The sequence below is a fragment of the Acanthopagrus latus genome, chromosome 11 (genome assembly GCF_904848185.1).
Source record: "Acanthopagrus latus isolate v.2019 chromosome 11, fAcaLat1.1, whole genome shotgun sequence".
Classification (NCBI taxonomy): domain Eukaryota; kingdom Metazoa; phylum Chordata; class Actinopteri; order Spariformes; family Sparidae; genus Acanthopagrus; species Acanthopagrus latus.
The window spans coordinates 6,367,599-6,394,449 of NC_051049.1; the positions used below are offsets into that span (position 1 = coordinate 6,367,599).

The 26,851-nt window shown below is 39.6% G+C and overlaps 3 protein-coding genes across 15 annotated transcripts in view; 1 reads left to right on the forward strand and 2 right to left on the reverse strand.

The window, feature by feature from the left end:
* Positions 1–274: 274 nt before the first annotated feature.
* Positions 275–16,499, reverse strand: LOC119029329 (AP-1 complex subunit sigma-2). 8 transcript variants are annotated; one of them, XR_005077962.1, is made up of 7 exons: positions 16,361–16,499; positions 15,488–15,666; positions 12,768–12,876; positions 12,494–12,631; positions 8,745–8,831; positions 6,913–6,975; positions 3,827–5,175 (listed from the first exon to the last, which is right to left on the reverse strand). XR_005077962.1 is itself a non-coding variant. In XM_037116100.1 (7 exons), the coding sequence occupies exons 2-6, from the start codon at positions 15,664–15,666 to the stop codon at positions 6,923–6,925; spliced, it is 510 nt and encodes a 169-aa protein (XP_036971995.1). In that variant the 5' UTR covers positions 16,361–16,499; the 3' UTR covers positions 3,827–5,175; positions 6,913–6,922. The 8 variants fall into 8 exon arrangements, 7 of the variants coding, with proteins under 7 accessions (XP_036971996.1, XP_036971997.1, XP_036971995.1 ...); XM_037116100.1 differs by lacking the exon at positions 8,745–8,831 and adding an exon at positions 10,978–11,008; XM_037116101.1 differs by lacking the exons at positions 3,827–5,175; positions 6,913–6,975; positions 8,745–8,831 and adding exons at positions 275–2,494; positions 3,391–3,399.
* Positions 16,500–16,642: 143 nt separating this feature from the next.
* Positions 16,643–22,995, forward strand: LOC119028911 (retinoschisin-like). Its single transcript, XM_037115356.1, has 7 exons — positions 16,643–16,809; positions 18,108–18,319; positions 18,634–18,659; positions 18,755–18,986; positions 20,419–20,560; positions 20,649–20,844; positions 22,227–22,995. The coding sequence occupies exons 2-7, from the start codon at positions 18,259–18,261 to the stop codon at positions 22,377–22,379; spliced, it is 810 nt and encodes a 269-aa protein (XP_036971251.1). The 5' UTR covers positions 16,643–16,809; positions 18,108–18,258; the 3' UTR covers positions 22,380–22,995.
* Positions 22,996–26,004: 3,009 nt separating this feature from the next.
* The window catches only part of LOC119028909 (cyclin-dependent kinase-like 5), a 40,494-nt gene continuing 39,647 nt past the window's right edge, over positions 26,005–26,851 (reverse strand). For all 6 annotated transcript variants that reach the window (XM_037115354.1, XM_037115353.1, XM_037115352.1 and 3 more), the window contains one exon: positions 26,005–26,844. In XM_037115354.1, coding sequence (XP_036971249.1) covers positions 26,485–26,844 — 360 coding nt within the window. In that variant the 3' untranslated portion in view covers positions 26,005–26,484. The remainder of the gene's footprint in view (positions 26,845–26,851) is intronic.

Sequence of the window (26,851 nt, forward strand, 5' to 3'; positions counted from 1 at the left end):
CACAGCAGAGAGCCGTCAGTCACACATCTGAGTCACAGTATATCATACAGAATAAATTAAACATGAAAATGCTTATTTTAAGTTATATAAAAATGTTAATAGGAACAGATTTCAACATGTCAAACAACAGCGGCAAATAGAAGTAGTTGCAAAAATGAAAATCCACAAAAAAATTGAGTAATTAAGAAAAAATATCCAGCATGAAAGTAAAAAAATACACATAAGAATGCCATTTTATGTGGTTTGTACAGTCCTGTGTCAAAGGCATTTTACGTGTCGGTCTGGAAACGACTTAAAAATGTTAATACTCTGCTACGGTTTATGACACTATTGCTATTTAGTCTTTTTTTTTTCCAGTCACAGTAGTAAATAGGAAGTTTACAAAGGCCAAATCTTCCTTGTTTTTAATATTAAAACACCATCAGTGTGGGTTAGACAGTGAGCCGGCTTTAAAAGAGTAAACTGTGTTGCTGTAAATACTCTGGTGGAAGTGCCTCTGGTCTAAATTGTCACAATGATTAGCACTGGTTTGTTACTAGATATCAACACTGTTTACTACAGACTATATACAAAGAAAGAGAGCGCTCCTGCTTTATCTGTCTCCAAAATAATATCACATCTCCTTCATTCTTAACTCAAATCACACATATTACAATGGATTTCAATGAATTTCTGATCTACAGTTATAGCTGCATGTATCAGTATATTTCAGGTGCAATATGTAAGAATTTAAGATGAAATGTTTAAATATGTAATTACAAACACAACGTGAAGGAATAACAGTTTTGTTATATGATGTCTATGTATTGTGTTACAGAGATATTTTAAGTTAGCGTGCTAACCAGCTAGCCTAGGTAGTCCTTGTCCTCAGAGCTTACATTCCAGACCACTAGCTGCATTGCTAACTGAGCTAAATAGGTAACGGCAGCTACATTAAGCAGCAGTTAGCGGCTACTACAGTGATATGTAGCCCTCCGTTTGTTCTGAGTAGGAATTCAGCTAATGGCCAGTTCTTACATATTGCACCTATAATTTTTATACCAGATTAATTGAAAGGCGTGACTTCACACATTTCGCTAAGATCCGAATGTTTCTCAGATGTCGATGGAGTCACAACCAGCAGCTAACGGAGCGGGAATCGAACACTTCTGCAGGTGGAGATGAGATGATAATGATGCGTGAGGAGTTGACTGTTTGCTAATGTGGTGGTCATAACAGTGTGATAAATTTTAATAGCAGTGTGTTTGTCCGTTTTTCTGCCATCTTGTGAACAAAAAATGATTGATGCAGCTTTAGGTGCAACATCCTGTCTCTTTAAGGGTCACACTGATGATATTTTATGTAGACAAATCATGCTTTAAAAACAATACATCCACAGAGCTTTTTTGGGGATTGTTTTGTTTATCTCTGTGTTTTTCTAGCTACTTGTACTGCCTTAGCTTTACCTAGCATTAGCCAGCTAGAGTTAGCGAGGTTAAGTAGAGCAATATCCTTGAGGAGCCACTTGAGGAGGCAGATAATTGGAACAACAGCTTTGTTGTGGCATGAACACAAGGGGGGAAGAGGGGAGATCACATGCTACATTAGCATGTTACCATTAACACCTTTAATTTAGCCTAGACAGCACTGACTTTTGTTTTAAAAGACAGGTTTATCTTTGTTTTAGTAAAATACTTCAATCCCAGATACATTTCTAAAGAAGCACAATAGTACACACAAAGAGAAAAAAGTGATTTAGGTCTTCCAAACACTACATAAATAGAATAAACCCAGTGTATTTAGCCACTACATTTAAAATGAGTGGACATCCTCCAGCATTTAAGGCATTCAACATTAAGTGGGATCCTGCCATTAACCTCTTTGGTGTTATTAATGTAATACTTTTGAGTTCCCTTTATTATATATTCTATTCTGTAACGTTTGTAGAACACATTTGTAATACAGCTCGTTAAAGTTCACTAAATATACTTCACAGAATACTGTGATCTCATCAGCTTTGGTCAATTCGAAAAACAAGCAGTTCACTCAGTTCAGCATCTTTGCGTGGACTCAAAACCAGCAAAAACATAAAGAAAAAAACCTTAATAATGATGCGGTCTTCCTGTTTTCCTTGGTAACAGTTAACGTCATCACACACACAAATAAATAAATAACTCGGTAGGAAATACCAAAACAGTGCTACATTGTTTGTCTCAGAAAGAAAGTAGAAAACAAAGGCAGAGTTGTGTAACACAGTGTGTGTGTGTGTGTGTGTGTGTGTGTGTGTGTGTGTGTGTGTGTGTGTGTGTGTGTGTGTGTGTACGACTGTGAGATTGAGTGTGCTCAAAGGTGAACTGGAGTTGTTATCAGCTACATACAGCAGAGTAGCTGGCAGATGAAGGAGTTTGTGGCAAGTGGAAGATGGTGATGATGATGATGAGGAGGAGGAGGAGGAGGAGGAGCATGTTTATGTCAGTCCAATTTCCTCCAGCACACTGCGCGGGGTCTCTGCATCCTGGAGAGAGAGGAACCACAGCTCCAGTGAAGTGCTCAGCGAGCTACACACCGAATACAGCAGATTTCAACAATGACAGCATTACTCAAATACACACTCTCTCACACACACGCACAAATATTGTACTTTTACTCCCCTACATTTATTTTATCTTATAACTTAAGTTGATAGTTACTTGCATATTGCACGCTGCTCTAGAGCCAAAGTGGTGCATTTGTAAATTAATTTATTTTATCAGCGATCAGATTACAAAGGATGCACAAAGGAGCAGTTGTGGGTCCTGCTGCTGGGTCGGTGCTGGACTACCTGTGCAAACTGACTGGGCTGCAGGTACGGCCTCATGCTACTAGTAGTGACGAGAACAATAGCCGAACATAAAATTAGTTAAGAATCAGCCAGGAAGGATGAGGAGAGAGCCCCATATGCCAAATCTTCCCCGTTTGGAGGGTTGTCTTGCTTTTGCCTCTCTGCTCCGCCTGTTGTCTCTTTCATTGCACCAAAGCAGCTGGAACTGATTCACAATTACTCGATATCCCTAAAGTTTAACTGTGATGGTGTTATAGTGTGATAATTGAGTGTTCCCTTAACTTAATCCCTTAATAGTGTAATGATATTAATGACGGCTTCATGCCATTTAATCCTAGTTACCCATTATCAGTGATCGAGCATGTATAATACCAGAGGAACTGGGTCAGCAGAATGGAATGCAGCCATCATTAATGTCACAATGTCAGACGTGAGAAAGTGTCTTTGTGCTTTTCCTGTTATTTGATAAATACTTTTTTGTTCATGGTGCACTTAGCTAATGTGTCACAAATCATTAAAAAAAAAAAAAGATTATACATGCAAACATCAGGGCAGGTGGCATGTGGCAGAAAGAAAAGAGAAGCACTTACTTTGGCATCCTAAAACAAGGTTCAGCACAAAGTAAAGAGAGGAGTTGCATCAGAGCAGTGAGACAGAAATCTTGTTTTATGTAAGAGGAGAAAAACAACCCACATCCACACAGTACTTCCTGAAGTGTCATTTCATTTCTAGTGCAAGATGTTCAGCCCCAGTCTTAAAATATAAACTATGTATTATTCACCAATTATAGACTTTTCGCTCTCGGGGTACATTTTGCTGAATCCCTTGTCGCCTATTTATGTGGTCTTAACATCTTCATCTGCAAAGCAAATGGAGCTTGGCACCATTCAGTGGCGACGGGTTGATTGCAACATGGAAGAAAACAGCTGCAGTAAAAACTAAATGAGTACATGTCAGCTTAACCTCGAAGGTGTCACGTGGGACAAACACAATAATCCATCAGTTATAGTAAAGAAGAAACACCAGTGTGCTTGATTGACAAAGAATCACAAACAGTTTATTCATTGTATCTATTATATACATTGATAAAAAATATTCTCTATTCATCAGAACGGTGTGAGACACATATAAACAGTGATGGATCATATAAAACATTTTAAGTGCTCAGTGTGCATTTAAAATTCATAAAGAATTTGTAAGGCTAATTATTTAAAGGGAGTTTAAATGCCTATAATCAGAGCCCTTAGTTAATCAATGCAAAAATTAGTATTTTTTCACCATTAATCTCCCGAACACCACTTACCTTGGGAGCAGGGTTTTTGCTATTTATTTATTTTTAAAAAGGAAATAACCAGTATCTCTAAATAAAAAAACCCAAACATGTAAAATATCTTCTAGTTTGTGCGATGGTCTGAACATGGGTTAGTTCTAGTTTTAAGAATTATAACAACTCTTAGAAATCACAGCAACACCTAAGATTCAAATACATATGCTGTTGTTTGTTACTGTTATTTGAATTGCAAAGATATAAAAAAAACAAACCACTCGACTTCAAATGAATTCCCGTCCCACCCATGGCTGACATACTGGGAATTCAGTCACACAAACAAGACCAGTGATACAAAGACATAAAACATAAATGACTGGATGAACACCTCTTGGACATAATTACTTAAAAACTGTGGCGGTAATGTGCCTGGAATCTGTGTTTTAAGTAACACAAGAATTCATACTTTGCGTGCTGTTTCTAGTGTTTACACTTGAATACTTAAATTAAAGACAGTTGGACACATTTGTGCACAGAAGAAGGGATTCTGTACAAACATCATGTCCCTTCCCTAATAAGTGGTGGATCTTGAGTGAAGGATTTTCTGCGTACTTTAGGCTCATGATGGCACTGATGAAAACTTGCTTCCTTACAGTGGTAATAATGAAGAGGTGTTCAACTGGTGCACTGAAACCAACAATAAGTGGATGAATGACAGGCATGTAACAATATATCACCATTAAATCAATTATATCTTACAAATAAACATGTTGATGACGAATTTCAGTTCAATTTAAATCACTTAAATTATCAAGAAAATCCCTGATCAAGCCTAAATGTTATCATCCTTTACCACAGTTTTTGGTTTATTTTCAATATTGTGACAATATCGTATCGTGACTGTCATTTATCGAATTGAATAGTGAGCTGAGAGTACAGTTACAACCCGGCAACAATGACAATGATGCTCAGAGGGCAGAAAGAAAGGTGTCAGGCAGCACTGAGGAGCTCAGCATGCAGGGTGGATAGCAGCAGCAGCAGGAGCAGCAGCAGCAGCAGCGATGGCAGCCATTCAGTACACAGGCACAGTAAAGTACTCATGTCGGGGCTGAGGGAGAGAAACGCATACAGCTTAGAAAACAAGGCAACAATGAGTCGTAACAGCCACCTCATACAGACGTACACAGGACATGCAGGAGACAGTGCAACAAGCTGGAGGGATCACTTCAGACAAACTATTCTCACCACTGTTCTGCCTTTTTCTATCAGGGGATTCATTTTAGGTGGGGATACACTTATTCACTTTCTTGCCGAAGAGTTAGACGAAAAGGTACATATCATTCTCATGTCTGTATGAGAAATATGAACCTAGTGCCAGGAGTTCATACAGAGTGGAAATAGGGGGAAACAGCTAGCCTGGCTCTGTCTTAAGATGAAAAAGGACCCATCAGCACCTCTAAAGCTTGTTCATTAATTCTGTAAATGGACAAAATAGAAAAAAAAAAAAATCTTAAAAAGGCATTTTTAATTTGCTGGTATGTGCCACTGCGAAGTCATTAGCCTAGCCGAGAAATACTTTCCCCACATAACCCCCTGTAAAACCATGAATTGCTGATTTTCTGTTTCATTTAAATGTGAACTAAAAACACTCAAATGATGGGATAATGTTGTGCTGTTGTCTTCAAGGTTGCAGGTTGTATAAATGCGGGGAATTTGTTATTTGTTATCAGTTATTACCACTTCCTTCCAATGTTTATTAACATTCGGGAGGGACACCGGTCAGCTTCCATTAGACATCAGCTAACATTAACATCCAACCACTTCCTAGCTAACATTACAATTTCATTATGTTACACAAAACAAGAGGAAAGTATAATTCTAAAATATTAACTTACATCTAAGGTACATTTTATTTAAGCCTGGAAGTGAAACACACTGGATGTAATCAAAAAGTGTTGTTAGCTAGAGAGTAGCAACATTTTTGCTAATACATAATTAAATTTGATATATGGCCCAATGACACGCCATATTTTCACTGTCCATCGTATTTTCAGTTGCTGATCAATCATGCTGTGGTTAAATGAGAACAATTTGTCAGACTCCCTACAAACATACAACTAGGACACATAGCAGCACAACAATTTCCCAGCATTTGAGCTTCCTACCCTGAGCGTGAAAATGGCCGCCATGTGAATATAGTCTATGTGTCACTTCTGGACAGAGCCAGGCTGGCTACTTCCCCCTGTTTATAGAATATATGATAAAGCTTTATTAACTGTCTCCTGGCTGTGGGTTCATATTTAGCATTCAGACATGAAAGTGGTATCTTCTTCTCGACTTCCACCCAGCAAGAAGGAGAATAAACATATATCGCAAAATGTCGAACTATTTCTTTAAGCTGCTGTTTCTCTCTACTTAGCCAAAGTCAAACAAACTCACAGTGATTTAAGCTCATATCTTAAATGTTTCAAATGACTGTATGAACAATTAAACAGACGTTAATACAGTTTAATGTTCGCTGCTAATTCAGTTTACGTGCAGGCACAAGGTCAAAGTGTCAACTATCCAAACATATAAACATCTGGTAACGGACGATGTCGATGAAATGTGACACATAAATGGAAAACAAAAACAAACAGACTACGACAGGCTTTGTTTTCAACACAAACATGTATCGTCAGCTGTGGAGAGACTAACTAGTGACACGACTCCAGGAAAACTGGCGTAACCAGCAGGAACTGAGAAACAGACAGACTGTTATATACAGTTAGAGGACTGAGACTAGTTCTGACTAAAGGGCTCTAGTGGTATGAATGGCCTAAATCCACAGAAACAGAGTAATCACCTCAGCTGGCCTAGTTCTGGAAAAGACCAGAGGACTCAGAGACCATATTTGGGACCATGACACCTGCGAGGTAAACAATTTTATGAGGACAACAATAAAAAGAGCAAAGCACTGGTGGTCAACTTGGATGAAGGGGAAATCTCTCAGGAGCCTACAGCATCTATACATCTACAGTATGTGCTCGGGGAGCAGGAGGTTAACTGTGCACCGACACAATAACACAAAGCCCTCTTCATTGGGACGTCTATGTTCAATTGATCTCTGCTGAGATGAGCTGAGCAGGAGGTCTTCAGAGGCATCATTACTCTAAAAGGAGATTTGCTTACTGGCACCAAAGTAATGGCCGGCTCCTGAGAAGTGTTTCATTAAAAGGCTTATTAAAATAACTTGGACCAAATCCCCTGTGGCATGTTTTCCATGTAATCACAGCAGTATGCACCTACTAATGCCTTCAAGACGGAGGCCCTCTTTCCAAATGTGCCCCCGACTCAACCTACAGCATTATTCTTCTCCAACTTATATGTACGATATGTTTAGATCTTTTAAAGGGTGACCACCTCTGACTCTGATGCTAAAAAAATCAGGTAATATATGTGTTTGTGTGTTCATCCGGTATATGTCTTTCACACATGTCTAAAAATTGACTGCACATGTGGAAATTCAACATCTTACCATTGTATTGTTGTGTTTAAAAGTTCAAATAATGTACTACATGGTTTTATCCCTGTGTCACATGTACACATTTTTGAATTTGATTTGACTGTTGATTATAAAATGACAGAAAGTAGTCCCAAACAAAAAGCACTATTGGGACCCACTAGTGGGAGAGTTCTGAGAGACAGATTAACGCATTCTTTGTTTGGTTGTTTTAATCGGCTTTTTTGAGAATGTGAAAAATGTTGATCAACACTTCCCTTCTTGTTCAATATCTTAATAGATGGTGATAGTTTTCCATGTACAAAAACCTGCAAAATAAATATTAATCAATGCAAATTACTGATTCAACATGTTATCATTCATTAAAAAGTTCACACCATTTCAGTCCAACATAGAGAATAATGAATCTTTTTTTTCATTCAGTGCTGTTAGTAAAACAACAGGCTCGTCTTCACACAGGCAGCATAGCTCTTTCACTTATACATGACAACAGTTACAATCTAAATTTGAAATTTTTACTTGAAAATGTATGTGAAATTCCAATTAAAGGACCAGTGTGTAGAATTTAGCAGCATCTTGTAGTAAGGATGCAGGCTGCAACCAACTAAATACCCCTCAGTTCATCCTCCCCTTTGCAAGCATGCAAGAGAACCTACGATGGCTTTCAAGAAACACAGAAGTCCCTCTTTCAAACCAGTGTTAGGTTTGTCTGTTCTGGGCTGCTGTAGAAACATGGTGGAGCAACAGGGCAGACTCGTCTGTAGATACAGTAAAAAAGGCTCATTTCAAGGTGATGAGATCACAACAACTCCGAATTTCAGGTGATTACACGCTAATGACATCACAATTATGAATAACAAAACATGTTCCTGCGAATAGATCCCCCTAAAAACTACACACTGGACCTCTGTGATCCAAATATATGTTTTAATGTAATATAACGTAAATAAAGTGTTGGATTACACTGCCTGTTGGTGAAAATGAGCATATTCAGACATGTTCTAAACGTTCAAGTTTGAGTTCATGCCTGTGATGACCCTTTACATGGTGTCATGTATTTTTCACTCAGAGTTAAGAGAGAGTAACACTGGCGGTAACACATGCAGGTTGAAGTCCACGGCACGCAGAACTGGCAACCCATGCCGACTGACTGACGGCACCAGTCTAGTAGTTACCAATTGCCTGGACGGAGGCACGGATGGACTCTAGGCCCATTACAAGATCTCCTCATTTGGCAAACTTCCCCAGTCTTCATTCTGGCTCTACAAATACAGAAGTGAGCCAATCAGAGACCTTTTTCTCTCTCCCTCTCGGGGTTAAGGTGGATTGGCACTCTTCGGGGCTCTGACCCCATTTCTTCAAAGTGAGAATATCAACTAAAATGGCTCCTTACTTCATAACTGCACACATTCAGAGACTGAAAAGCTACATTAGGAACTTACCATAAGCCTTTTAGGATCACAGTACAGTATGTTCTGTAAAGTACAGCTACCTGATGGTCCTGTTGACTGTGAATCAGCGAAAAGCTTCACAGTTTGTCCTCGGAGATTATGGACTTGGCCGGGCAGCAGCTGCCTCACAGTTAATGGGCCACACTTGGATATCCTTCTGCTCACTCACTTTATTGCTTTATTTCATTACTTACTTTCAGGTTGCTTGAGTTCCAAGTTTGGTAACATGAGTAACATTTCAAGGTCATGAGGGTTGTTTAACTCAAATATGACTTATTTTCCATAAGTACTGCATAGGCTACCAAAGGTAATAATAGAGAAAGATTTTATCACACATTAAGAAATGAGAAAGGCAAAGTAATAGTTTTAAGATTAACATAAAAATGTAGCAAACTGATAGGACACATGGTGGAGTTCTGTAAAATGAAACTCTCTGAGAGCTGTAGTGGAAGATGTGTGTTGCCAAACGCTGTTTTTAAAGGTTGAATTCATATTCAAATTCATGCACAGTTCCCTAAGCATAACAACAGAACATTACTGGAGATATCCACAAGTTTTCTGGAGAGGTCACTGGAGAAACGATTAAGGGGCGATACTTCCAGTGTTCAGCAGAACAAGCGTAAGTAACAAACTATGATAATAACTGAACCACCAGCTGCACTTTCAAGGCTTTAGAAGCAAAAGCTAAGTGGGCTAAGCATTTCTAATAGTGGTTTTAACATTCACTGAATGAAGTTGCTAACCGTAATCTTCATGAATAAATCATGAAAACAGTTGCTTTAAGAATGAGGTGGATTGGCTCATGCCAGAATATCTGTATCCGTGTATACATGATCAAATGTGCAAAATGATATATTTCTACATTTGATCATAGTTTTTCTTTTGTTTGTTTTTGACCCGCAAAATATCCTGCGTTCATTTGAATCTTTTGAAGAATCTCTGTTGAGTCTTTTGTGTTGAATGTAAAAAAGAACAGATATCCAGTATTGGTGGTTCTCCACAGTTTTACAGCATCTTTCCTCAATGGATGTTAATGATTTGTCATGTGGCCTGATTTTGCTTCCCAGAACTCATTAGCAGTGGCCTTTTGGCTCTATAAACACTAACTGTTGGGCAAAAAAAAAAATCCAACAAACCAATCAGCCTGGTGAAACAGATTAGGTCTGTGTATACAAGACTACTGTGCAATGAGAAAAACCATTATGTGTTTCTGCCTATTTAATGTGTATTCAAGACTCAAAACTGCCTTTACCAGATCTTTTTCACAGTGTGTTTAAGAATTAAAAAGTAGCAATTCACTTAAACATGCCTACTGGAATAGATTCTTCTAGAAACACAAAGTAAAAATATCTGAATTATGATATGTTAAAGCTTTTAGTTTTGATATTAAGGGACAGAGAGCGACAGAGAGCTCCCTGTGTACTGAAGCTGAAACACAGCTGCAGTGTTGTGAACTGTGTTTACTGGTTCACTCCCGAGTATGTTTTCGGTCAGCATCATAATTGCAGTGACATTGTGGGGGTTTTTTTTGTTTGTTTTTTGTTTTTTTGCTACAGTAATTATGCTCCCTCCATATGAAATGCTAATGTAGGCCAGGCGTGTTTGTGTGGTCTCAGCTGTGCAGACAATGAGGCTTTGTTTGTGGGCAGGAACTTGAGCTACCCTCACTTCAACCACTCAGAAAAGACTGTAAAGAATGTTGGAAATTTCAGAGTGGAGAATCAAAATCAAACCTTTTAGTGACACTGAAAAGGAATCAGAGGAATCATGGTTGAAGTCAGTACAAAAGCAGAAAAAACACACCAGCAACTTTAAAATCTACAATGCATTCGTGACACTTGAAATGTTGCAGGTATGTTGTTTCTGCTGGTTTTAGAGTTGTGTTGGTGAATCTAAGGTACATCTATGGCTACTAATCTAACACTACAGCAAGGGTTATCTTGGTTTTTAACTGTACCTGCAAACAGGCGCATCTGAAAGTCTATATTCTGCAAATTACAATAGTAAAGAACACACAGGCAAAGAGAGAAAATATGTCAGCTGAAATCAAGATAAACAGTTAAGCATTGTGAAGCCAATGAAAAGAGGGTCTGAAGAAATAAAATGTCAAACATTGGTGAAAAAAGGCTGCATAAATCAAGAGAATTCACGCATCAAAGAAAATGAAATTAAAGATACATTTAGGACAACACTGACCAGGGAGACTAACTACAAGAAAGGAACATCACAGTACAGTGGCAGTGCCAGGTGACCTCCCTCCACTCAACAGAGCCGTAAGGCAGGTAAGAAGGATAAATTCAACAGCCAAGACTCCCTATAAGCAGAGTGTAAAGTAACTATAGCTACTCTAATTAAGGTGGTGAAGTTCATTTGTAGTAACAAGGTCCACATTTCTTCAAGTGACTTACTGACTTAAAGGTGCAACATGTATGAATTTTAGTCCAAAACTCTGAAAAATGACGTAAAATCATCAACAGACTAAAGTAACAACAGTTGTGATTACATAACATTAACACTGTCTATGTTTTGTTTTAGCCTCCAGCCAGTTTACACCTCAGGAGGTGACAGTCAGATAGTAAACAACACCAACTCTCCCCAGGTAGAGACAGCTAATACGGCTGCTAGCTGAGTTAACTGAGCTTACTAGCTACGGTGCCCAGCTACAGTGAGCAGCAGTTGATATGAATTCAACAGATGGCCAATTCTTACATATTGCACCTTTAACCTATTATTCTTTATTAAGGATTTCACTGAAAAATAATAAAAATAAGATTTTTATTAAATTGCACCACATTTATGATACCATTTGTGGACTTCATTTTCATCCTTAGCGGTGGAGTCTGTCATTCCTGTGCTAGATTCAGATAAACCTCGGATGCAAGAGGGATTCACAAATGATTCTGCATGTTTTTCTGTTTTCCACTGTTTTATCTATGTGATGCCAGCCTCACTGTTCACTCATTTACGAGCACATCAAAGCTCGGCCCGGGGCCCTTTGCTGCGTGTCGCTGCCCCTCTCTCATCATGTTTCCTATCATATCTCAATCTGTCCTGTCTATAAAGCCATCATAGGCCAAAAATCTCTTATCGAACAATAAGAAATTTTAAAAAAAGAAAAAGTCCAAAAACCCAACAAACGTAATAAAAAAGGTTTATGTTTGGCTACGTTGCTGTTTGAATGGATAAAAACAAAGCACAATAAAAGTATTCAACAGTATTTGATGATACCACCAGTACCTGAAACAACTACGACTGAAATCTTTCCAACATTAGGTAGCAAAGGACTACCGGCGTAAAATACTTTGATTCACTCCTCTAACTTATTCTATTCCACCTGACTTTGATGTGAAAATTCACAAATATCGACATGGTTAGCATGGAAAGTGAGGGAAGATTAATAAAGTAACAGTAGCATGTATATATAAATATATATATATATTTTTTTCCCAAATGGATTTCATAAGGTGACTTACCTCCTGTAGCAAGTCAGCCTGCTCAATGGCCTTCAATACGTTCTTTTTGGACGTCTCCTGAGCTTCCCCACCCAGCAGGAACTCGTCCAGGATGAAGTAAGCCTTCTCAAAGTTGAAAATAATGTCCAGCTCGCAAACCTGTTGAAACGAAAATGAACAAACACTCATTAAGAATGACTAACATTTTACATCTGGTTTCAACATTGGGCAAAAACATATCATTAACTATGTCATCATGGATACGACACACTTGAAAGAACAAGCAGAAACCTACACTGCCAAAGTATTTATCCAGCAGCTCCACGTATCTGTGGATGATCTCCAGTGTGATGAGCTCATTGTCCTGGTCTTCTATGGCACAGCAGAAGTAAAGGCTGGCATATCTGCAATACAATGACAAATGTCAAATATCAACCAAGAATGGGAAATAACCTGTTAGTGTCCTCAGTGCCCAGATGCATACTGAGCGTTGCTGAAAGACAAAGGTGGTAAACATGCCCCTGTCCCTACTCTTTGGGAATCTGTTGCAGATATCAAATCAAGAATCAGTGTGTATTTATAAAAACACAATAAAGCTTATGAGTCTGGACATTAAATATGTTGTCTTTGTATTCTGTTCAGTTAAATATAGCTCAAAAGTGATTTGCAAATCATTGTATTCTATTTTTATTTATGTTTTACACAGTGTCACAGCTCTTTTTAGAATCAGGGTTGTAAGTAAAAGAAGAGCTGACTTTGTGCATTTTTATCACTTAGACAGGATCTAGAAGTAATACATAGTGTCTCCAAGCTGGCTGCAACGCTGCTGAGATGGCACTTCTGTGTTATTATTAAAAGTCGCTGTTTACTGCGCACAGGGTATTCATTTAAAAGCCAGAAGCCGGATGCAGAAGGCTGTATGAGTTAAGCCTCATTCTGCCATGGTTCCTTATCCCTGGTAATCCTTAAGGCACTCTTTAAGCATGTGATGATTGGCTAATAAAGGAGCTGGTCAGTTGATCCCCAAAGAGCCAGCAGGGCAGGAGGGCACAATGGACAAGGCTGGAGATTTCAAACAGACGTAGAAGTAACAAGTCTCAAACCAGACAGCACTTGAACTTGTTGGCGTTATCGATTCCCGTCATTCGATAGCGATGTTTCTTTTAGATTCTTGAATCGTTTCCTGATCCACTCCATCAACGTCTGCTGCATGCGAGCGAATGCAAGGCACGGCCAAGCTCAGGAAACACAAAGGGTTCAGTTCAGATGTTTAGTTGTTGTGGCAGAGAGAAATGATACAGCACTTTTACTGGTGCTGAATCATGCGGCAAGAGGGTGTTCAGGATCAAACCTTTCAAAGCAAATGGATGGAGAGAAAGTCCCAGATATAAATTACCGCTCCATGATGCATTCAGCACTGTGTCTTTTTTCATAATGTTGTTTATGACTTTTTAGGGGTTATGTAATTTTTGTTAATGGCAGGGAGCTTGGAGCCTTAATGGGAGGGAAATTCTCTGTTTTCAAATACTAAAGCAGTCTGATTTGGCAAAAATGTCGACTGGGAATGGATTCAGCCTTATCTCTGATCCCAGATCAGATTCTGACACACAGCCAGATAAGATACAGTACACATTATGAGGACTTGAATTGCTATAACCTGTCTCCATGTAGACATGCTTTGAGCTGAAACATTAATATGATTAATTGATTAGTCGAATGATTAAATATGCCAAACATTCACTGCTTCCAGCTTCCACCTATGATACATATATTTGGGTTTTGGACTTGCTGTGAAATAAAAACCTGACATTACCTTGACTAAATGGTTCATCAGTTAACAAAAAAAGCAGCAAATGTACTGGTAATGAAAACTACTGTTAGCTGCTGCTGTAGACGTGCTGTATGCCTTCAAGAAGACAGGCTGTGTGTTGAAACATGAGACGGCTGGACATTATTAAAAGCCCCTACCGTAACTGTGTGTGTCCTTTCAACGAACGCAAGTTATGTTACTCCTTACTGTAACTATGTGCTCCAGGTCTCATATCTCCAGATCCCATTTCAGTCTTCAGCAGTCTTAACATCAAACAGCAGCAACAGTTACTGTCTTTGTTGTATTCAAAATTATTTCCACTGGGTGTCATGTGACTCAGCTGGCTCCGGGTCAGAGCGCGTACCCATGGATCTGACCTGACAGCTTATCATTTTTTTCATTTCTTCTCACTAGAGTTAACGTGTCCAAAAAGACAAAACAATAAAGAAGTAGGATTTGTGGCCTTTCTCGCCTCCTTAAATCATAATGCGTCAACCATTCTAAATCATGTTCTCTTGTACAGCTTTCTTTTCACCTTCAGCAAAGGTTTTGTACATTTTTTAGCAAAGACGTATTGTATCAGCTCTCACACAGCTGTATCCAAGAGCTCTTGCTCACTTGGCATGTGAGTGACAGTTAGAAAGCTGGAAGCTGCACAAAGCTGCGGCGCAAAGAGATGTTTTCTGATTACTGCAGCACAACAAGATCCTGAGGCAGCAATGCTAATTGCTTATTTAATTACATTGTTATGCCTTAATAGGGTGCAATAAGTGCACTGAATTGTTGCAGGCAACAAAACACACACAAAGACCTGTGAATATTTGTGAAAATGGCAAAGTAATTACTTTAAACCAACAAAGGTAAAGAAACATTAGTGTGGTTAGGCAACTGTGCAACATCATTGACTTGTCTGCACTTCGCGTGCTTGCAGTGTTTGTCTGTCCCTGTTGGGTCACCCGGGTTCACACATAGTCTGCCTGCCTGTCCGTTGGCACAGCAACAGGATATAATGAGGCAAGATTAATGCTCTTTCTTGTCATAGTCATGATGTCGTTGTCTCTTTGACAGCACTCTCTCTGGATCCACTAACTGGGCCATGTCTCTGAATGATGGGTCTATGAATTGCCCAGGGAAGTGTGAAAAATTATTTTCTGCGAGCGTTCAACCAGAAAAAAAACATTTGATTCATAATCATTCCTACCCACCTCTTATATACAATCTTGAGGTCTCTCCACTCCAGAAAGCTGCACATCTTGGGCTTCCGAGCCAAGACGGTCTGCACCAACTCTCTGGTGATCTTTTTTTTCTCCTTATCACACAAAGGCACGTACCACTTCTGGAGCCTGAGCTTGCCTTGTCGACTGAACAGGAGCATGAACTGCATCTGGAATTAGGAGATGAGAGGAAACAGATGAGCTGAGGAAGGAGTGGGTGGCTGAGAGCATCCGCAGAAAGAGGCTAAAGGCATTGAAAGCATTGATATCACTTTTACTGTGGAGGTATCAAGAGTTTGACCGATTCAGACAAACTTCAGCCAAATTGAGTAAATTATTAATGTGGGAGGGGCTGAAGACAATATAAATGTTAATCAGGTGAATCGATCTCAGGACATTAATAACAGGACATCCCTCTATGTAATAACTGAATGTCAGGTGGATATGGAGTAGTTAGTTGGTTGTGAGGCTCTGTGTGGTCTGCTGCCATGTGTCCAACGTAAACAGCGCACTATTTTATTTACTTCATCTTCAAATTCAGCCTGTTTAACAGAGACAACACATCCCACGTCTTAAACTCAAGACACTTTTAGGCAAAAATAAAAAATAAAAACACGAATGCCATTTTAATATCCAATTTAAAAAGCTGGTTTTCTCCTTTAGAACCAACAACATGACTGAAATCATCCCCTCTTCACCGTTATCAACACAGCCCAACGGAAGTACCCTCAACAACCGTTATTTAGCTCTTAGCATTAGCCTGTCGAGCCGCCGACGAGCCTGTTTCAAAACACGACATGCGACCGATAATATCCGTACGTTGTAATATAAAACATGACATAACAAACACTCTAAACTACTTACCTTGGAAACAACACACTGTATTCTCCCCCTGAAGAAACGAGCCTCACAACGCCACCCCTGAAGCACGCACGGCCACTTGGCATCAAGCCGCTGATTGGTCGATCAGGCACTCGCGACACTGTCGGTTGGCCAACGTTTTACATTAGTCCCCGCCCACCAAGCTCTTTAATTGGGTATCGCGGATGTGATTGGCTTGTCGTTACATCAATCAAACCGAGCCGCCGGCTGCTTACGCCCATTAAGACATGTTCAGCTAAATATTAAGGAAGAGGCTGTGTTCTTCATGGGTTTAATGTGGTTTTTATTTGATTTATATTATGTTTCACTGTGTTTTCGTATATTATCCCTCTGTCAGTTACAAAGTTTAAATATAGGTATACAAACCAAGAGTTATTTACAGGTTTATCACAGCTAGAGGCAGAACAGTAGCTCCCACTGAGGCTAGTGAGGTAATGTCCTCTGAGTTTGCTTCTGGGTGTTTCATATATTGATACATATATGTATATTTGACTATATATATATACACATAATAATATCTATCACATTAAGATAAACAACTACATATAATTAGAAACAGCACAAATCTGTTAAATAAAGTTAATTAAACTTTATTTAACAGTTCTTTCACTGTTTACAAGCAACAGGAAGCTTTATAAACCACTAGATTGATGCTCATAATAATGAATAGTGTGTATTTCACTTATAAACATTTCATTATAACACCATTTCATTGTCTCTTCACAGTAGAAGATCATTACTGATGGTTATTATAAAGTGTTATCCATCTGAATGCTCGCATTTTATACATTTTGGAGCATCTAGCTGTCTATCTTTTTAACAACACATTTTTCTTAACAGTTCATTTTTAGCATATGACCTGACTAAGTATGTTGTGTTATGCTAAGCTAAACTAAGTTAAGCTAAGCTAGCTAAAATAAACCAACCCTAACTAACCACTGACCAGTCTTTTGGCTCATGTTTAGTGTACAAATACAAATGTTGTTTCTATCTTTTAATTTTTGGGGGGTGAGGAAATAATATTTGTTTAGTAATATCTTTTTATTGCACATCAATAAAAATATGAAAACATAGAGAAGACAAACCCCACACCCCTGACCGACCTCAACCACTGGCAACAAGCAAAACAGAAAAAAGAAGCATATCACACATTAATGGAAAACTGAAATTAATACAGGGGAGAAAAGTAATAAAATAACCTAATTCAAAAGGACTCAGAAAGTCTATGAGAGATGAAGATGGTTTTATATTAGTTCTTTAAAGGTCCTCTAAGAGAGAACTTCAGTATTTCCAGCTTTACATTGCACAGAACCCCTGTGATCCACCAGTCATACAATGGGCTCATTCCCAGTTCAAGAGAATTGAACACCTGGGCTGCTGGAGACCATGGCGCTGACATTTGGAGAAATAATGGCATTAATAAAACCACACTTTTTAGAACAAGTTTATTAAATAGTAACAGATTTTAACGTACAGTCCTTTCTATATTTTACCTTTTCTCTCTTATTCAAATCTTTACTAGTATTTTTTAGTATTAAGTCCTGTACTTCTGTATGTCTGTCTACCTGCTATTGTGACAAGTGAATTTCCCCGACGTGGGATAAATAAAAGTCTAAAGTCATGAGTAAGAGATCAGCAGTCACTGGTGTAAACTGAGACGTTTAACATGCCATCCACGTATTCAAACACACCGGTATGTTTTAACGGTGACAGTTCACTCTTGATTTAGTGTTCAACACAGGTGCAGTACAATAAGTCGAGCCTGAGGGAGGTGTCTGGGCCAATAAAGAGTATTAGATAAGGCCATCACGGGCACGTGGATTACTGTAATCCTATCCACGGGCGTTGGGCATCACTCACTCATTCCAGCACAGTTGAAGATGAAGATGGAGGCCACTGTTCGATGTGCTGCTGTGCTGCTCCTCCTGCTTCTATCTCAGGGTAAGTCGCTGTGCACCTGTGAGGACGATATTATTGAATCATGATGCAAAATCAGGAATATTCTCACTGTTCTACCTTGTTTATTGTGTCTTGTTTGTAGCTATATTCTGGTCACGTACACGCAAATCATGCAGAATAATCTGAGATATTTGTTAGTCGTGTTTATCACAATAAAATACCTGCAAGCGTTTCATGGATTAAATTGTCAGTCAAGTTAATTTTGGTTAATTTCTTTCAGTTTCTTCTGCAAACTTTAGCTTTGACATTAAATCTAATCTTCTTCTCCGTTTCATGCATCTGTTGATGTGGCACAGCCCTGATCACTGTCCACTCCCAGGAGGTGAGAGCCCCGTAATAAACCCCCTACGTGGAGTTTAAAATGTGATCTCGATTGGGAGCAAACTCTGGATTCACTCTTCCCTGCTTGTCCTTCAGGAGGAGGAGGAGGCTGCCCAGGAGGTCGTCCAGGAGGTTGTCCAGGATGAGGAGCTGCAGGAGGAAGACCAGCAGGTGATGGAGACGCTGACGCGGAACATGAAGGCCTGCACCTGTGACTGTGAATCTGCTGACTCACCCACACGACTCCCCTCCATCATCCCGACGATCCTGTCAACGTCGCTGCCACCTCCGCCACCACCTCAGGCTCACCTGCTGAACTGCATGCCAGGTGAGGTCACTCATTAAAGGTTACTAATGAAGCCAGTGTGTTTTTGTTTTTCTTTAAAGTGATAAATGGGGGGGTGAACAGCACGTGTAGGACTATGACATGGTAGGGAACATGGCACATGTAAAGATTAATGACAGGCGCAGTGTTTCCTGTGGATGTTTGAGGTGGCACGTGGACGAGGAGAGCTCCGGCAGGTGTGATGGATCACACAGCTGGTGGTGTTGGCTCTGTCCTCATTCGCACTCTGTCTAATCTTGGCTCGGTCTCTGCAGTGGGTGCATGATCCACCTTCTACGATTTTTCAGCCTGACTGTTAAAGGGGCTCGGATCTGTTCCAGGGATGGCGACAGTTTGGTTTGCAGAAATGAACAACTGTGAGGAAGACGCCTGGAAGGGCAAACGCTGCTGGATAATCTTATTACCTGTGCAAAGAATGTGATGAGCAGATTAGGGAGCCAAAAATAGGGAGTGTCCTTCACCTTATTGCATGATACTGGGCAAAGCAGCACACATCAGATGACAACCCGATCGTCATCTTCCGCCTTATCACGCAATCCTTCGGAGTATTAGACTTTAGGTTGAGCTGGAACACCAGGAGCAGGAAGGCTCAGTTGAGGCTCTGTGAACTGACTGGATTTCTTTTGTATATCCACTCAAAACATGCATCAACTTTTTAAAGGATAAGTTCGTTCAAAATTAAATTTCACGAAATGTCCACTCGCCCTTGTCCTGATGGAAGGTCGGGTGAAGTTTTGTAGCGGAGGAAACGTTTTTGGAGCTTCACAGTTAAAAACTGATGAAGCATTCTCCTTAACTACTGAAGTAGATGGGGACTTGTTTTAAAACAAACAAAAAAAAAACAACTGACAAAACATAAAATGGCTCCATACAGCTCATCAGACTTAATCTAAGTCTGCCCACATTGGTTTCAAAAGTCGTCATTTACACCCTCGATGAACGGTCAAGCAAAGAAGATTTCAGTTTTAAAAACAGTGAAAATAATGTCTTTTTAAATCAATTTGAGATCTGAGGCTTCCTGATACTTGGATTACGCCATATTTACTGTATGGAGCCATTTTATGATTTCTTCTCAGCTGTTGCTTTATATTTTAAAACATGTCCCAATGTAGTTTTGCTGTGAAGCTCCAGAAATGTTGTGTGGACTGTGAAACTGCGAGGAGGGTAAAGAGCAGGTATGACTGAATTGTCATTTTTTGGGTGAATTCATCATTTAATGAACTAGACGTGCAGCACTTTAGTTTTAACCTAGTCATGGCATAATGTCCGTATTCACATACTGCGGTGACTCTGAGTGGAAGAGAGGAAGTGGACGTTGCTCGAGTTAGTCTAGAGTCTCGCAACAACTGATGGGTTTTAAAGGTTCATTACAGGTTTTTTTTGCCACAGTTAACTGTACGTCTGTCCTCCACAGAATGCCCTTACCACAAAGCCCTGGGCTTTGAATCTGGATCTGTGACATCAGACCAGATCAGCTGCTCCAATCAGGAACAGTACGCTGGCTGGTACTCCTCCTGGATGCCCACCAAGGCTCGCCTTAACAACCAAGGCTTTGGGTGGGTCCTGAAAACCTTCTTCTTCCTGTTACTGTAGTGAATATACTACAAATAAGTTCTCATACTCTATATGTGTTGTATCTGTTAGGTGTGCGTGGCTCTCCAAGTTCAACGACCAGTATCAGTGGATCCAGATTGACCTGAAGGAGGTGGGCGTGGTGTCGGGCATCCTGACCCAGGGTCGGTGTGACGCTGACGAGTGGATTACCAAATACAGCGTCCAGTATCGCACCATGGAAACCCTCAACTGGATCTATTATAAAGACCAGACAGGAAACAACAGGGTGAGCACACAAAAACAGCATCAGTGTTGCACCCGACAAGAAAAGTAAAACTTTGTGGCTCTTGATAAACTTTATCAGATATGAATAGTTTTGCAGCACATTCATGGCAGCTGAGTCAGCTTGACTCTTTCAGAAGTCGTCGATGTTTCATAATTGTGGAGTCAGCCGATGATGCTGCCGCACAGACGTCTTCAGGCGACCTTGAGGGCGCTCACTCATTCCACTGTACAGCGTGATGATCACGAGCCTTGTGTTCAGGGTTTTGCTCCATCGTCCCTGGACTGGCTTGTTTCACCACCACGGCAGCGCTCGCAGATCATTTATCCGCACTACTTCGTTAAAAAAAACAGCAGTGGAAACACATCACAATGCCTTCTTTTATCCAGCAGATTGAGGTCAAGGTCACAACTTGCCTCACGCTCAGCTAACGTTTTCCCTGCATTTCATTAAGGGATCTGTCTGAATACATGAAACTACGCCACACAGAGTCAGATGACATGAATGTTAATGAAGGTGTTTTCAGCGTTGCCTGTCACACAGGTTAAAGGGGGCAAACAGCTGATCTGGAGCAGGATAGAGTCTCATTCCCAGGCCATCAAACAGAGACCCTAACACATAAATCCTCTGTTGGTGTCAGGCCTCTATTAAGGGCACATGCAGGCTGTGTAAAGGTCAAACTAATGATCCAGAACAGAACTTCACCTCCTGTTGCCTCAGTTATATTTCTCTTTAAATCAAATAATCTTGCCTCAGTACTGGAGTTCACTTTCCAAATGAATTGTTTCTCATGTCAAAAGAACAAGCTGTCTTTGATATTCTCTGATCCGAACAGATTCGGTGCAACCTATCACTTTCACTGACCTTCAGATTCTGATCAAGTTTTCCACTTGATAGTAATATCTGAGACTTGTCAGCTTCTGTTAATCATGCTTACTTGCTTCACGCTGACTCAGTGATCCCAGCTTGTATGAGAAAATGAAATAAACGGATGAACACGTCACGCTGAGGGGTCGGCCTATCACTTAAAAAAAAAAAAAAACATTTTGTTTCACTGTGCTTGAGGGAATAATCTGTCAGACAAAGGCAACACGACAGAGTTTAACACAGGTTTGGTTTTACAGTTTTTAGAGTTTAACAAGGAATGGACTGTCAATCAAGAGAAAACCAGACGTTCCCCGGTTGCAGCTTGTTCAATATGAAGACTTGCTTATTTTTCTGTTTTATCATTGTAAAGTGAATATATTTAAGTTTGGACAAGGAAATAAAGGACGGAAGTGTTTTAAGTATAAACCAGACAAGGAAACTCGTTACAATAGCACACCTGACATGATAATAGAGCGATCTGACACGTCTTTACGTGCGGTTTACTTTCTACTCTTCAGGTCTTCTACGGAAACTCGGACCGATCCTCCACCGTACAGAACCTGCTGCGCCCACCCATCGTGGCTCGCTACATCCGCCTGCTGCCGCTGGGTTGGCACACCCGCATCGCCATGCGGATGGAGCTGCTGATGTGCATGAACAAGTGTACCTGAAGTGCACTTGGCCGACTCTTTGCTCACTTTCCATCCCTCCCCTGCCAACCTGCCTCTTGCCAGACGGGGGACATTTGGTCCAACACCGAAAGATCAATCATGTCTGTCTTTTTTTGGCGATGCTGGAGGCAAACTAAGTTGGGCAGGAGGACATTTTCGGTGTCCCTTGATGCACTATTTATTGGTCTTAAAGTCTGTATAAAGTAATTGTTTTACTGTGTAAGAGCAAAATTGGACACCTTTCTTGAAGCGAACCGGGGATTTCCAGTTCAAAATCCAATTCTGAGGCAATGTTACCTTCAATAAAGTTACAGGCGTAAAGATAAAGATGCGATTGTCTTTGAATCAAAGATGAAAGATGAAAAAAATATTCGACAGGTTACGAGTCAAATCAAATGAGTTTGTTTTATTTGAGATTTACTATTACATATGTAAACATGAATATTCTAAAATTGTTAAGCATTCATTTGTGGGTTTATGTTCTCATGTAAATGCTCTGTTGAAAAAAAAAGCAGATAAACACCGACTATGCTACCAATTTGTGTCTGTAATAAAAGCAGAAACGTAATACTTGATTTAATTTAAACAGTTGATAAACATCCTCTGTTATAAATATTACCAAACAAGTAGTCACACATCAGTATTAATATAATACACAGTGCTCCTTCAGCAAAACAATAATCCAAAGAGAGAAATGTATCGTGTCAAATACAGACTGTGCAGAGTTCCTTACAGATGCACAGCACACAATACGATACGGTCATGTTTGGACTCAGTGTGTTACTGTGGGTCTTTTTCGGTCCTCACACACTGCGCACATGATGAACATGAAGTGAGGAAGAATTTACAGAGTCAGAGCAATATTGCTGAGCCACACCGTCTCTTCAAAGTGCAACATTAAAAAGCCTACAGTGTTCCTGCCAAGCTACTTTCATGGCACTTTATCCCAGACAGAAAACAACGTTTACAGTACAGAGCTTCCGGCCCCACTGCGGTTTAAGATTTCTCAAAGCTTGTCCCAAGTGACTCAGTATGTTCAATCAGTTAAAAATACACCAGTACAGTGATTCCCAACCAGGTGTAGCTGTAAGGGGTTACATGGTTACATAGCTGAACATGTTGAGTAAGCTGTAATACCTGAATATTTGTTACTCGTTGTTATTAAGAGTGCGTGAAAAGTCAGCAAGCAGGCAGAAAAGTCTTGAAAGTTACCTAAAGTATTAGACACATGGCTGAAATAGCTAACAGTGATGAACAGTTGAAACAGTTGGTCGAAAGCAAATGTTTGAAATATCCAGCTAAAAGAAAAGGACAAGTAGTTTGTTGGCCAGCATAAAAGTAATGGAGATGTGGTGAAGAGGCTTAAAGAAATGGATGAACTGCTGAAATAAATAGCTAACAGTAACAAACAAAAACAAGAAATGAAAAATGTGCCATTGTTAACTAAAAGCAGGCTGGTGGGGAGATTGTTAAGATAGCTAATAATAATTGGTTCATGGCTAAGACAGCTAAAAAAATGGATACTGTCTAAGATAACTAATATTAATAGTAACATAATAGTTGGACAGTTGAAACATTTAGCTAGAAGTAATGGACAGAAGGCTGAAATGTTCACTAGTGTAAAAGTACTGTAAAATGTTGAAAAAGCTCAAAGGAATAAAGGTTAAAAAGGTTAGCTTAAAGTAACCGAGAAATCATCAAATTTGACAGTTAAATAATTCACTTGAAATAGTACAGAAACATAAGTAATGCACTAATGTTGAAAAGCTGGAAGAAGTGTATAACACTTCAAATAGTTTGTTAAAAGTAGCACGGAATTTTTTTAAATAGCTAAAGTAATAGAGATGTGAATGCAATAGCTAAAAAAAATAATTAATTAATGGTTAAAATAGTCATAAAAAACTGTTCAGCTAATGAAAAGTAATCTACAAATGGTGATAAGGCTAAAAGGAATTGAAGAGCAGTGACATCTGTGAGCTTAAAGTCTCAGAAAAATGGTTAAATGGTAAACTCAAAGAAATGTCAATCATTGAATTAAATAGCTAAAAGTAACACTGGAAATATTCAGCTAGCATAAAAGTAATGGAAAAAGGTGAAAAGCTAAAAATAGGCTAGCAGGGAGATTATTCAATTAGCCGAAAAAGTAAAAGTTACATGGATGAAACAGTGAAAAATTGCATCGAAAAACAGTAATAAATAAATATTTCAAATGGTTCAACAGTTAAAACCGTTAGCTAAATGTCAGGGACAAGTGTTGAAATGTTAGCTACCAAATAAGTAATGTGCAAATGGTAAAAAATCTGAAAAGAATGGACTAACATTGGAAATTGTTAGCTAAAAGGGAAAACAGTTGAAATATCTAATAATAATTTGAGAAGTGGATCAGACAGCTAACGCTAGCTAACTAGCTAAAAGTACTGGATGGTTAAAACTGACAACTTCTGCGAGTGAGAGCGATACAAATACCAATACTTTACCACAACGACCAACACTGACGGTTCAACTGTATAAAAAAAAAAATACTAATAATACACACTTTCAAATAGTCAATAGTGTTAAATATTATCTAGTTTATGATGAATTCAAACGAGCACATTGGGACGCGATGGGTGGCGTTAGCACATCCCACATAAAAAGGTTGAGAATCACTGCACTTGTACACCCAGAATGGCTTTTGTGTTCCTCTAGCTGCTGTAAGAATTAACTTTCTCACAATGATTAAGAAAAACAAAACAAAAAGCAAATAATGTTATATATCAAAAAAAAAGAAAAAATCAAATTTTTACAGCAGTTAAACTTTGTACAATATTTTGGATGCATTTTGTACATTTCTTTAACTGATTCGACAAAGTACAACCATTTGGAAGTTGTTTGTGAAATCTTTGAGTAAGAAATACGCGACAAACAAAACCTCTGAGTCCTGGTAGAAGTCGTCAGAGTGAAGTATGAGCTTTCCATTAACTGGATCTATATCAAGGTTGTATTACTGTTTACTTCATCTTTAAGGGTGTGTGATAACACTCTCACATCTATTAACACGTCAGTAAATGTAGATTTAGATCTCATTACTACCGAGTGGATCGTTTGTATAGTCTGTGGAAGGAGCAGTTATTATATGTGTGGTCTTTGAAATGATGGAGGTTTTAACCATAGCTTCACTTGTATAACATCTGTTAATAATATATATGAAAATGATGATTCATATGTATTGTGCATGACCAGTCAGTGCTTAAATGTTAGTTATTAGTGCATGTTAATCTCAGCAGATGCAGTGCTTCGTTATCTCCTACAGAGGGCAACGTAAGTTAAGATTTCTGTCTGTTTATGGCACCATAGTGTCTAAAATGGCTGCATTACAAAAGGACATAAAAACCTAAATATGCCCCCCCTCCAAAAAAAATAAATCCAAATAGAATTAAGCTTCATCGATTGTCAGTGCCAACTCAGAAAAAAATTGCACTACAGCGATATTTTTCAAGAACAAGACTGCCTGGAGTCAGAGTTGCACATTTGAGCATCTGTGACCAAAGTGACAGAGCACATCCAAAGGCGAAGACGAGCTTGGACGAAGAGTTACAATCCCGGGTGAGATGAACACAATGCAAAGTTACTGACGTTACCAATCTCTATTGTAACAACTGATAAAACTTTATTTGTTTAGAATGCCTTAGATAGTCTTAAGGAAATACTACGCAGTAAAATGTACTAGATTTCTATATCGAATAGAAACAAAAATACTTACACTTAAAATCTACACTTTATCTATCCATTTATATATATTTAATTTGTAATATATTTACTTTATCATACAAATTATAGTCAGAATTACAGAAGTAATAATATAAAGTCTATCAAACATGGAAGCTTTAAAAAAATGAAGACATAAAAAGGCTTTTGGCCTGTTTGCAAGCAATGTTTAAAACTGAAGGTTTGGTATCTGTGTGTGTGTGTGTGTGTGTGTGTGTGCGTGTCTGTGTGTGTGTGTGTGTGTGTGTGTTTCTGTGTGTTCAGCAGGGGTGTACTGTTACGCAAGGGACATGTAGGAGCAACAGAAGGGGAAACGGAGGAGTCTGAAGTGGATCTGAGAGCTGCAGGGTGACCGAGATCACAGAGCCGTCTCTTTCAGGTCGTTGAGGTTTGGCATACGGGACCTGGAGGGGCGTCCGAAGCCGTGCCCGTTCTGGCCTCCCTTGATGCCCATTTGCTCCGGGTAAGGGTTCCCCTCCGGGCGGCCGAGGGCAGACGTGTGCCAGCCGGACTCGAGCTGTCCGGGCAGCGGGTAGGCTGCCTGTCGGCTCTTCAGCTGGGGCGTGCTGACCCCTGAGTGACCCCGGCTTTCTGTGAATCCACCTTGAGCGGAGGCTGAATTAGGCAGCGGCTGGTAGCGCATGTCAGACTGTGCGGTCTGGTTGGAGGACGAGGACGAAAGGTGCAGGAGCTTGCGCAGAGACTTGAGTGGCTGGCTCTGAGAG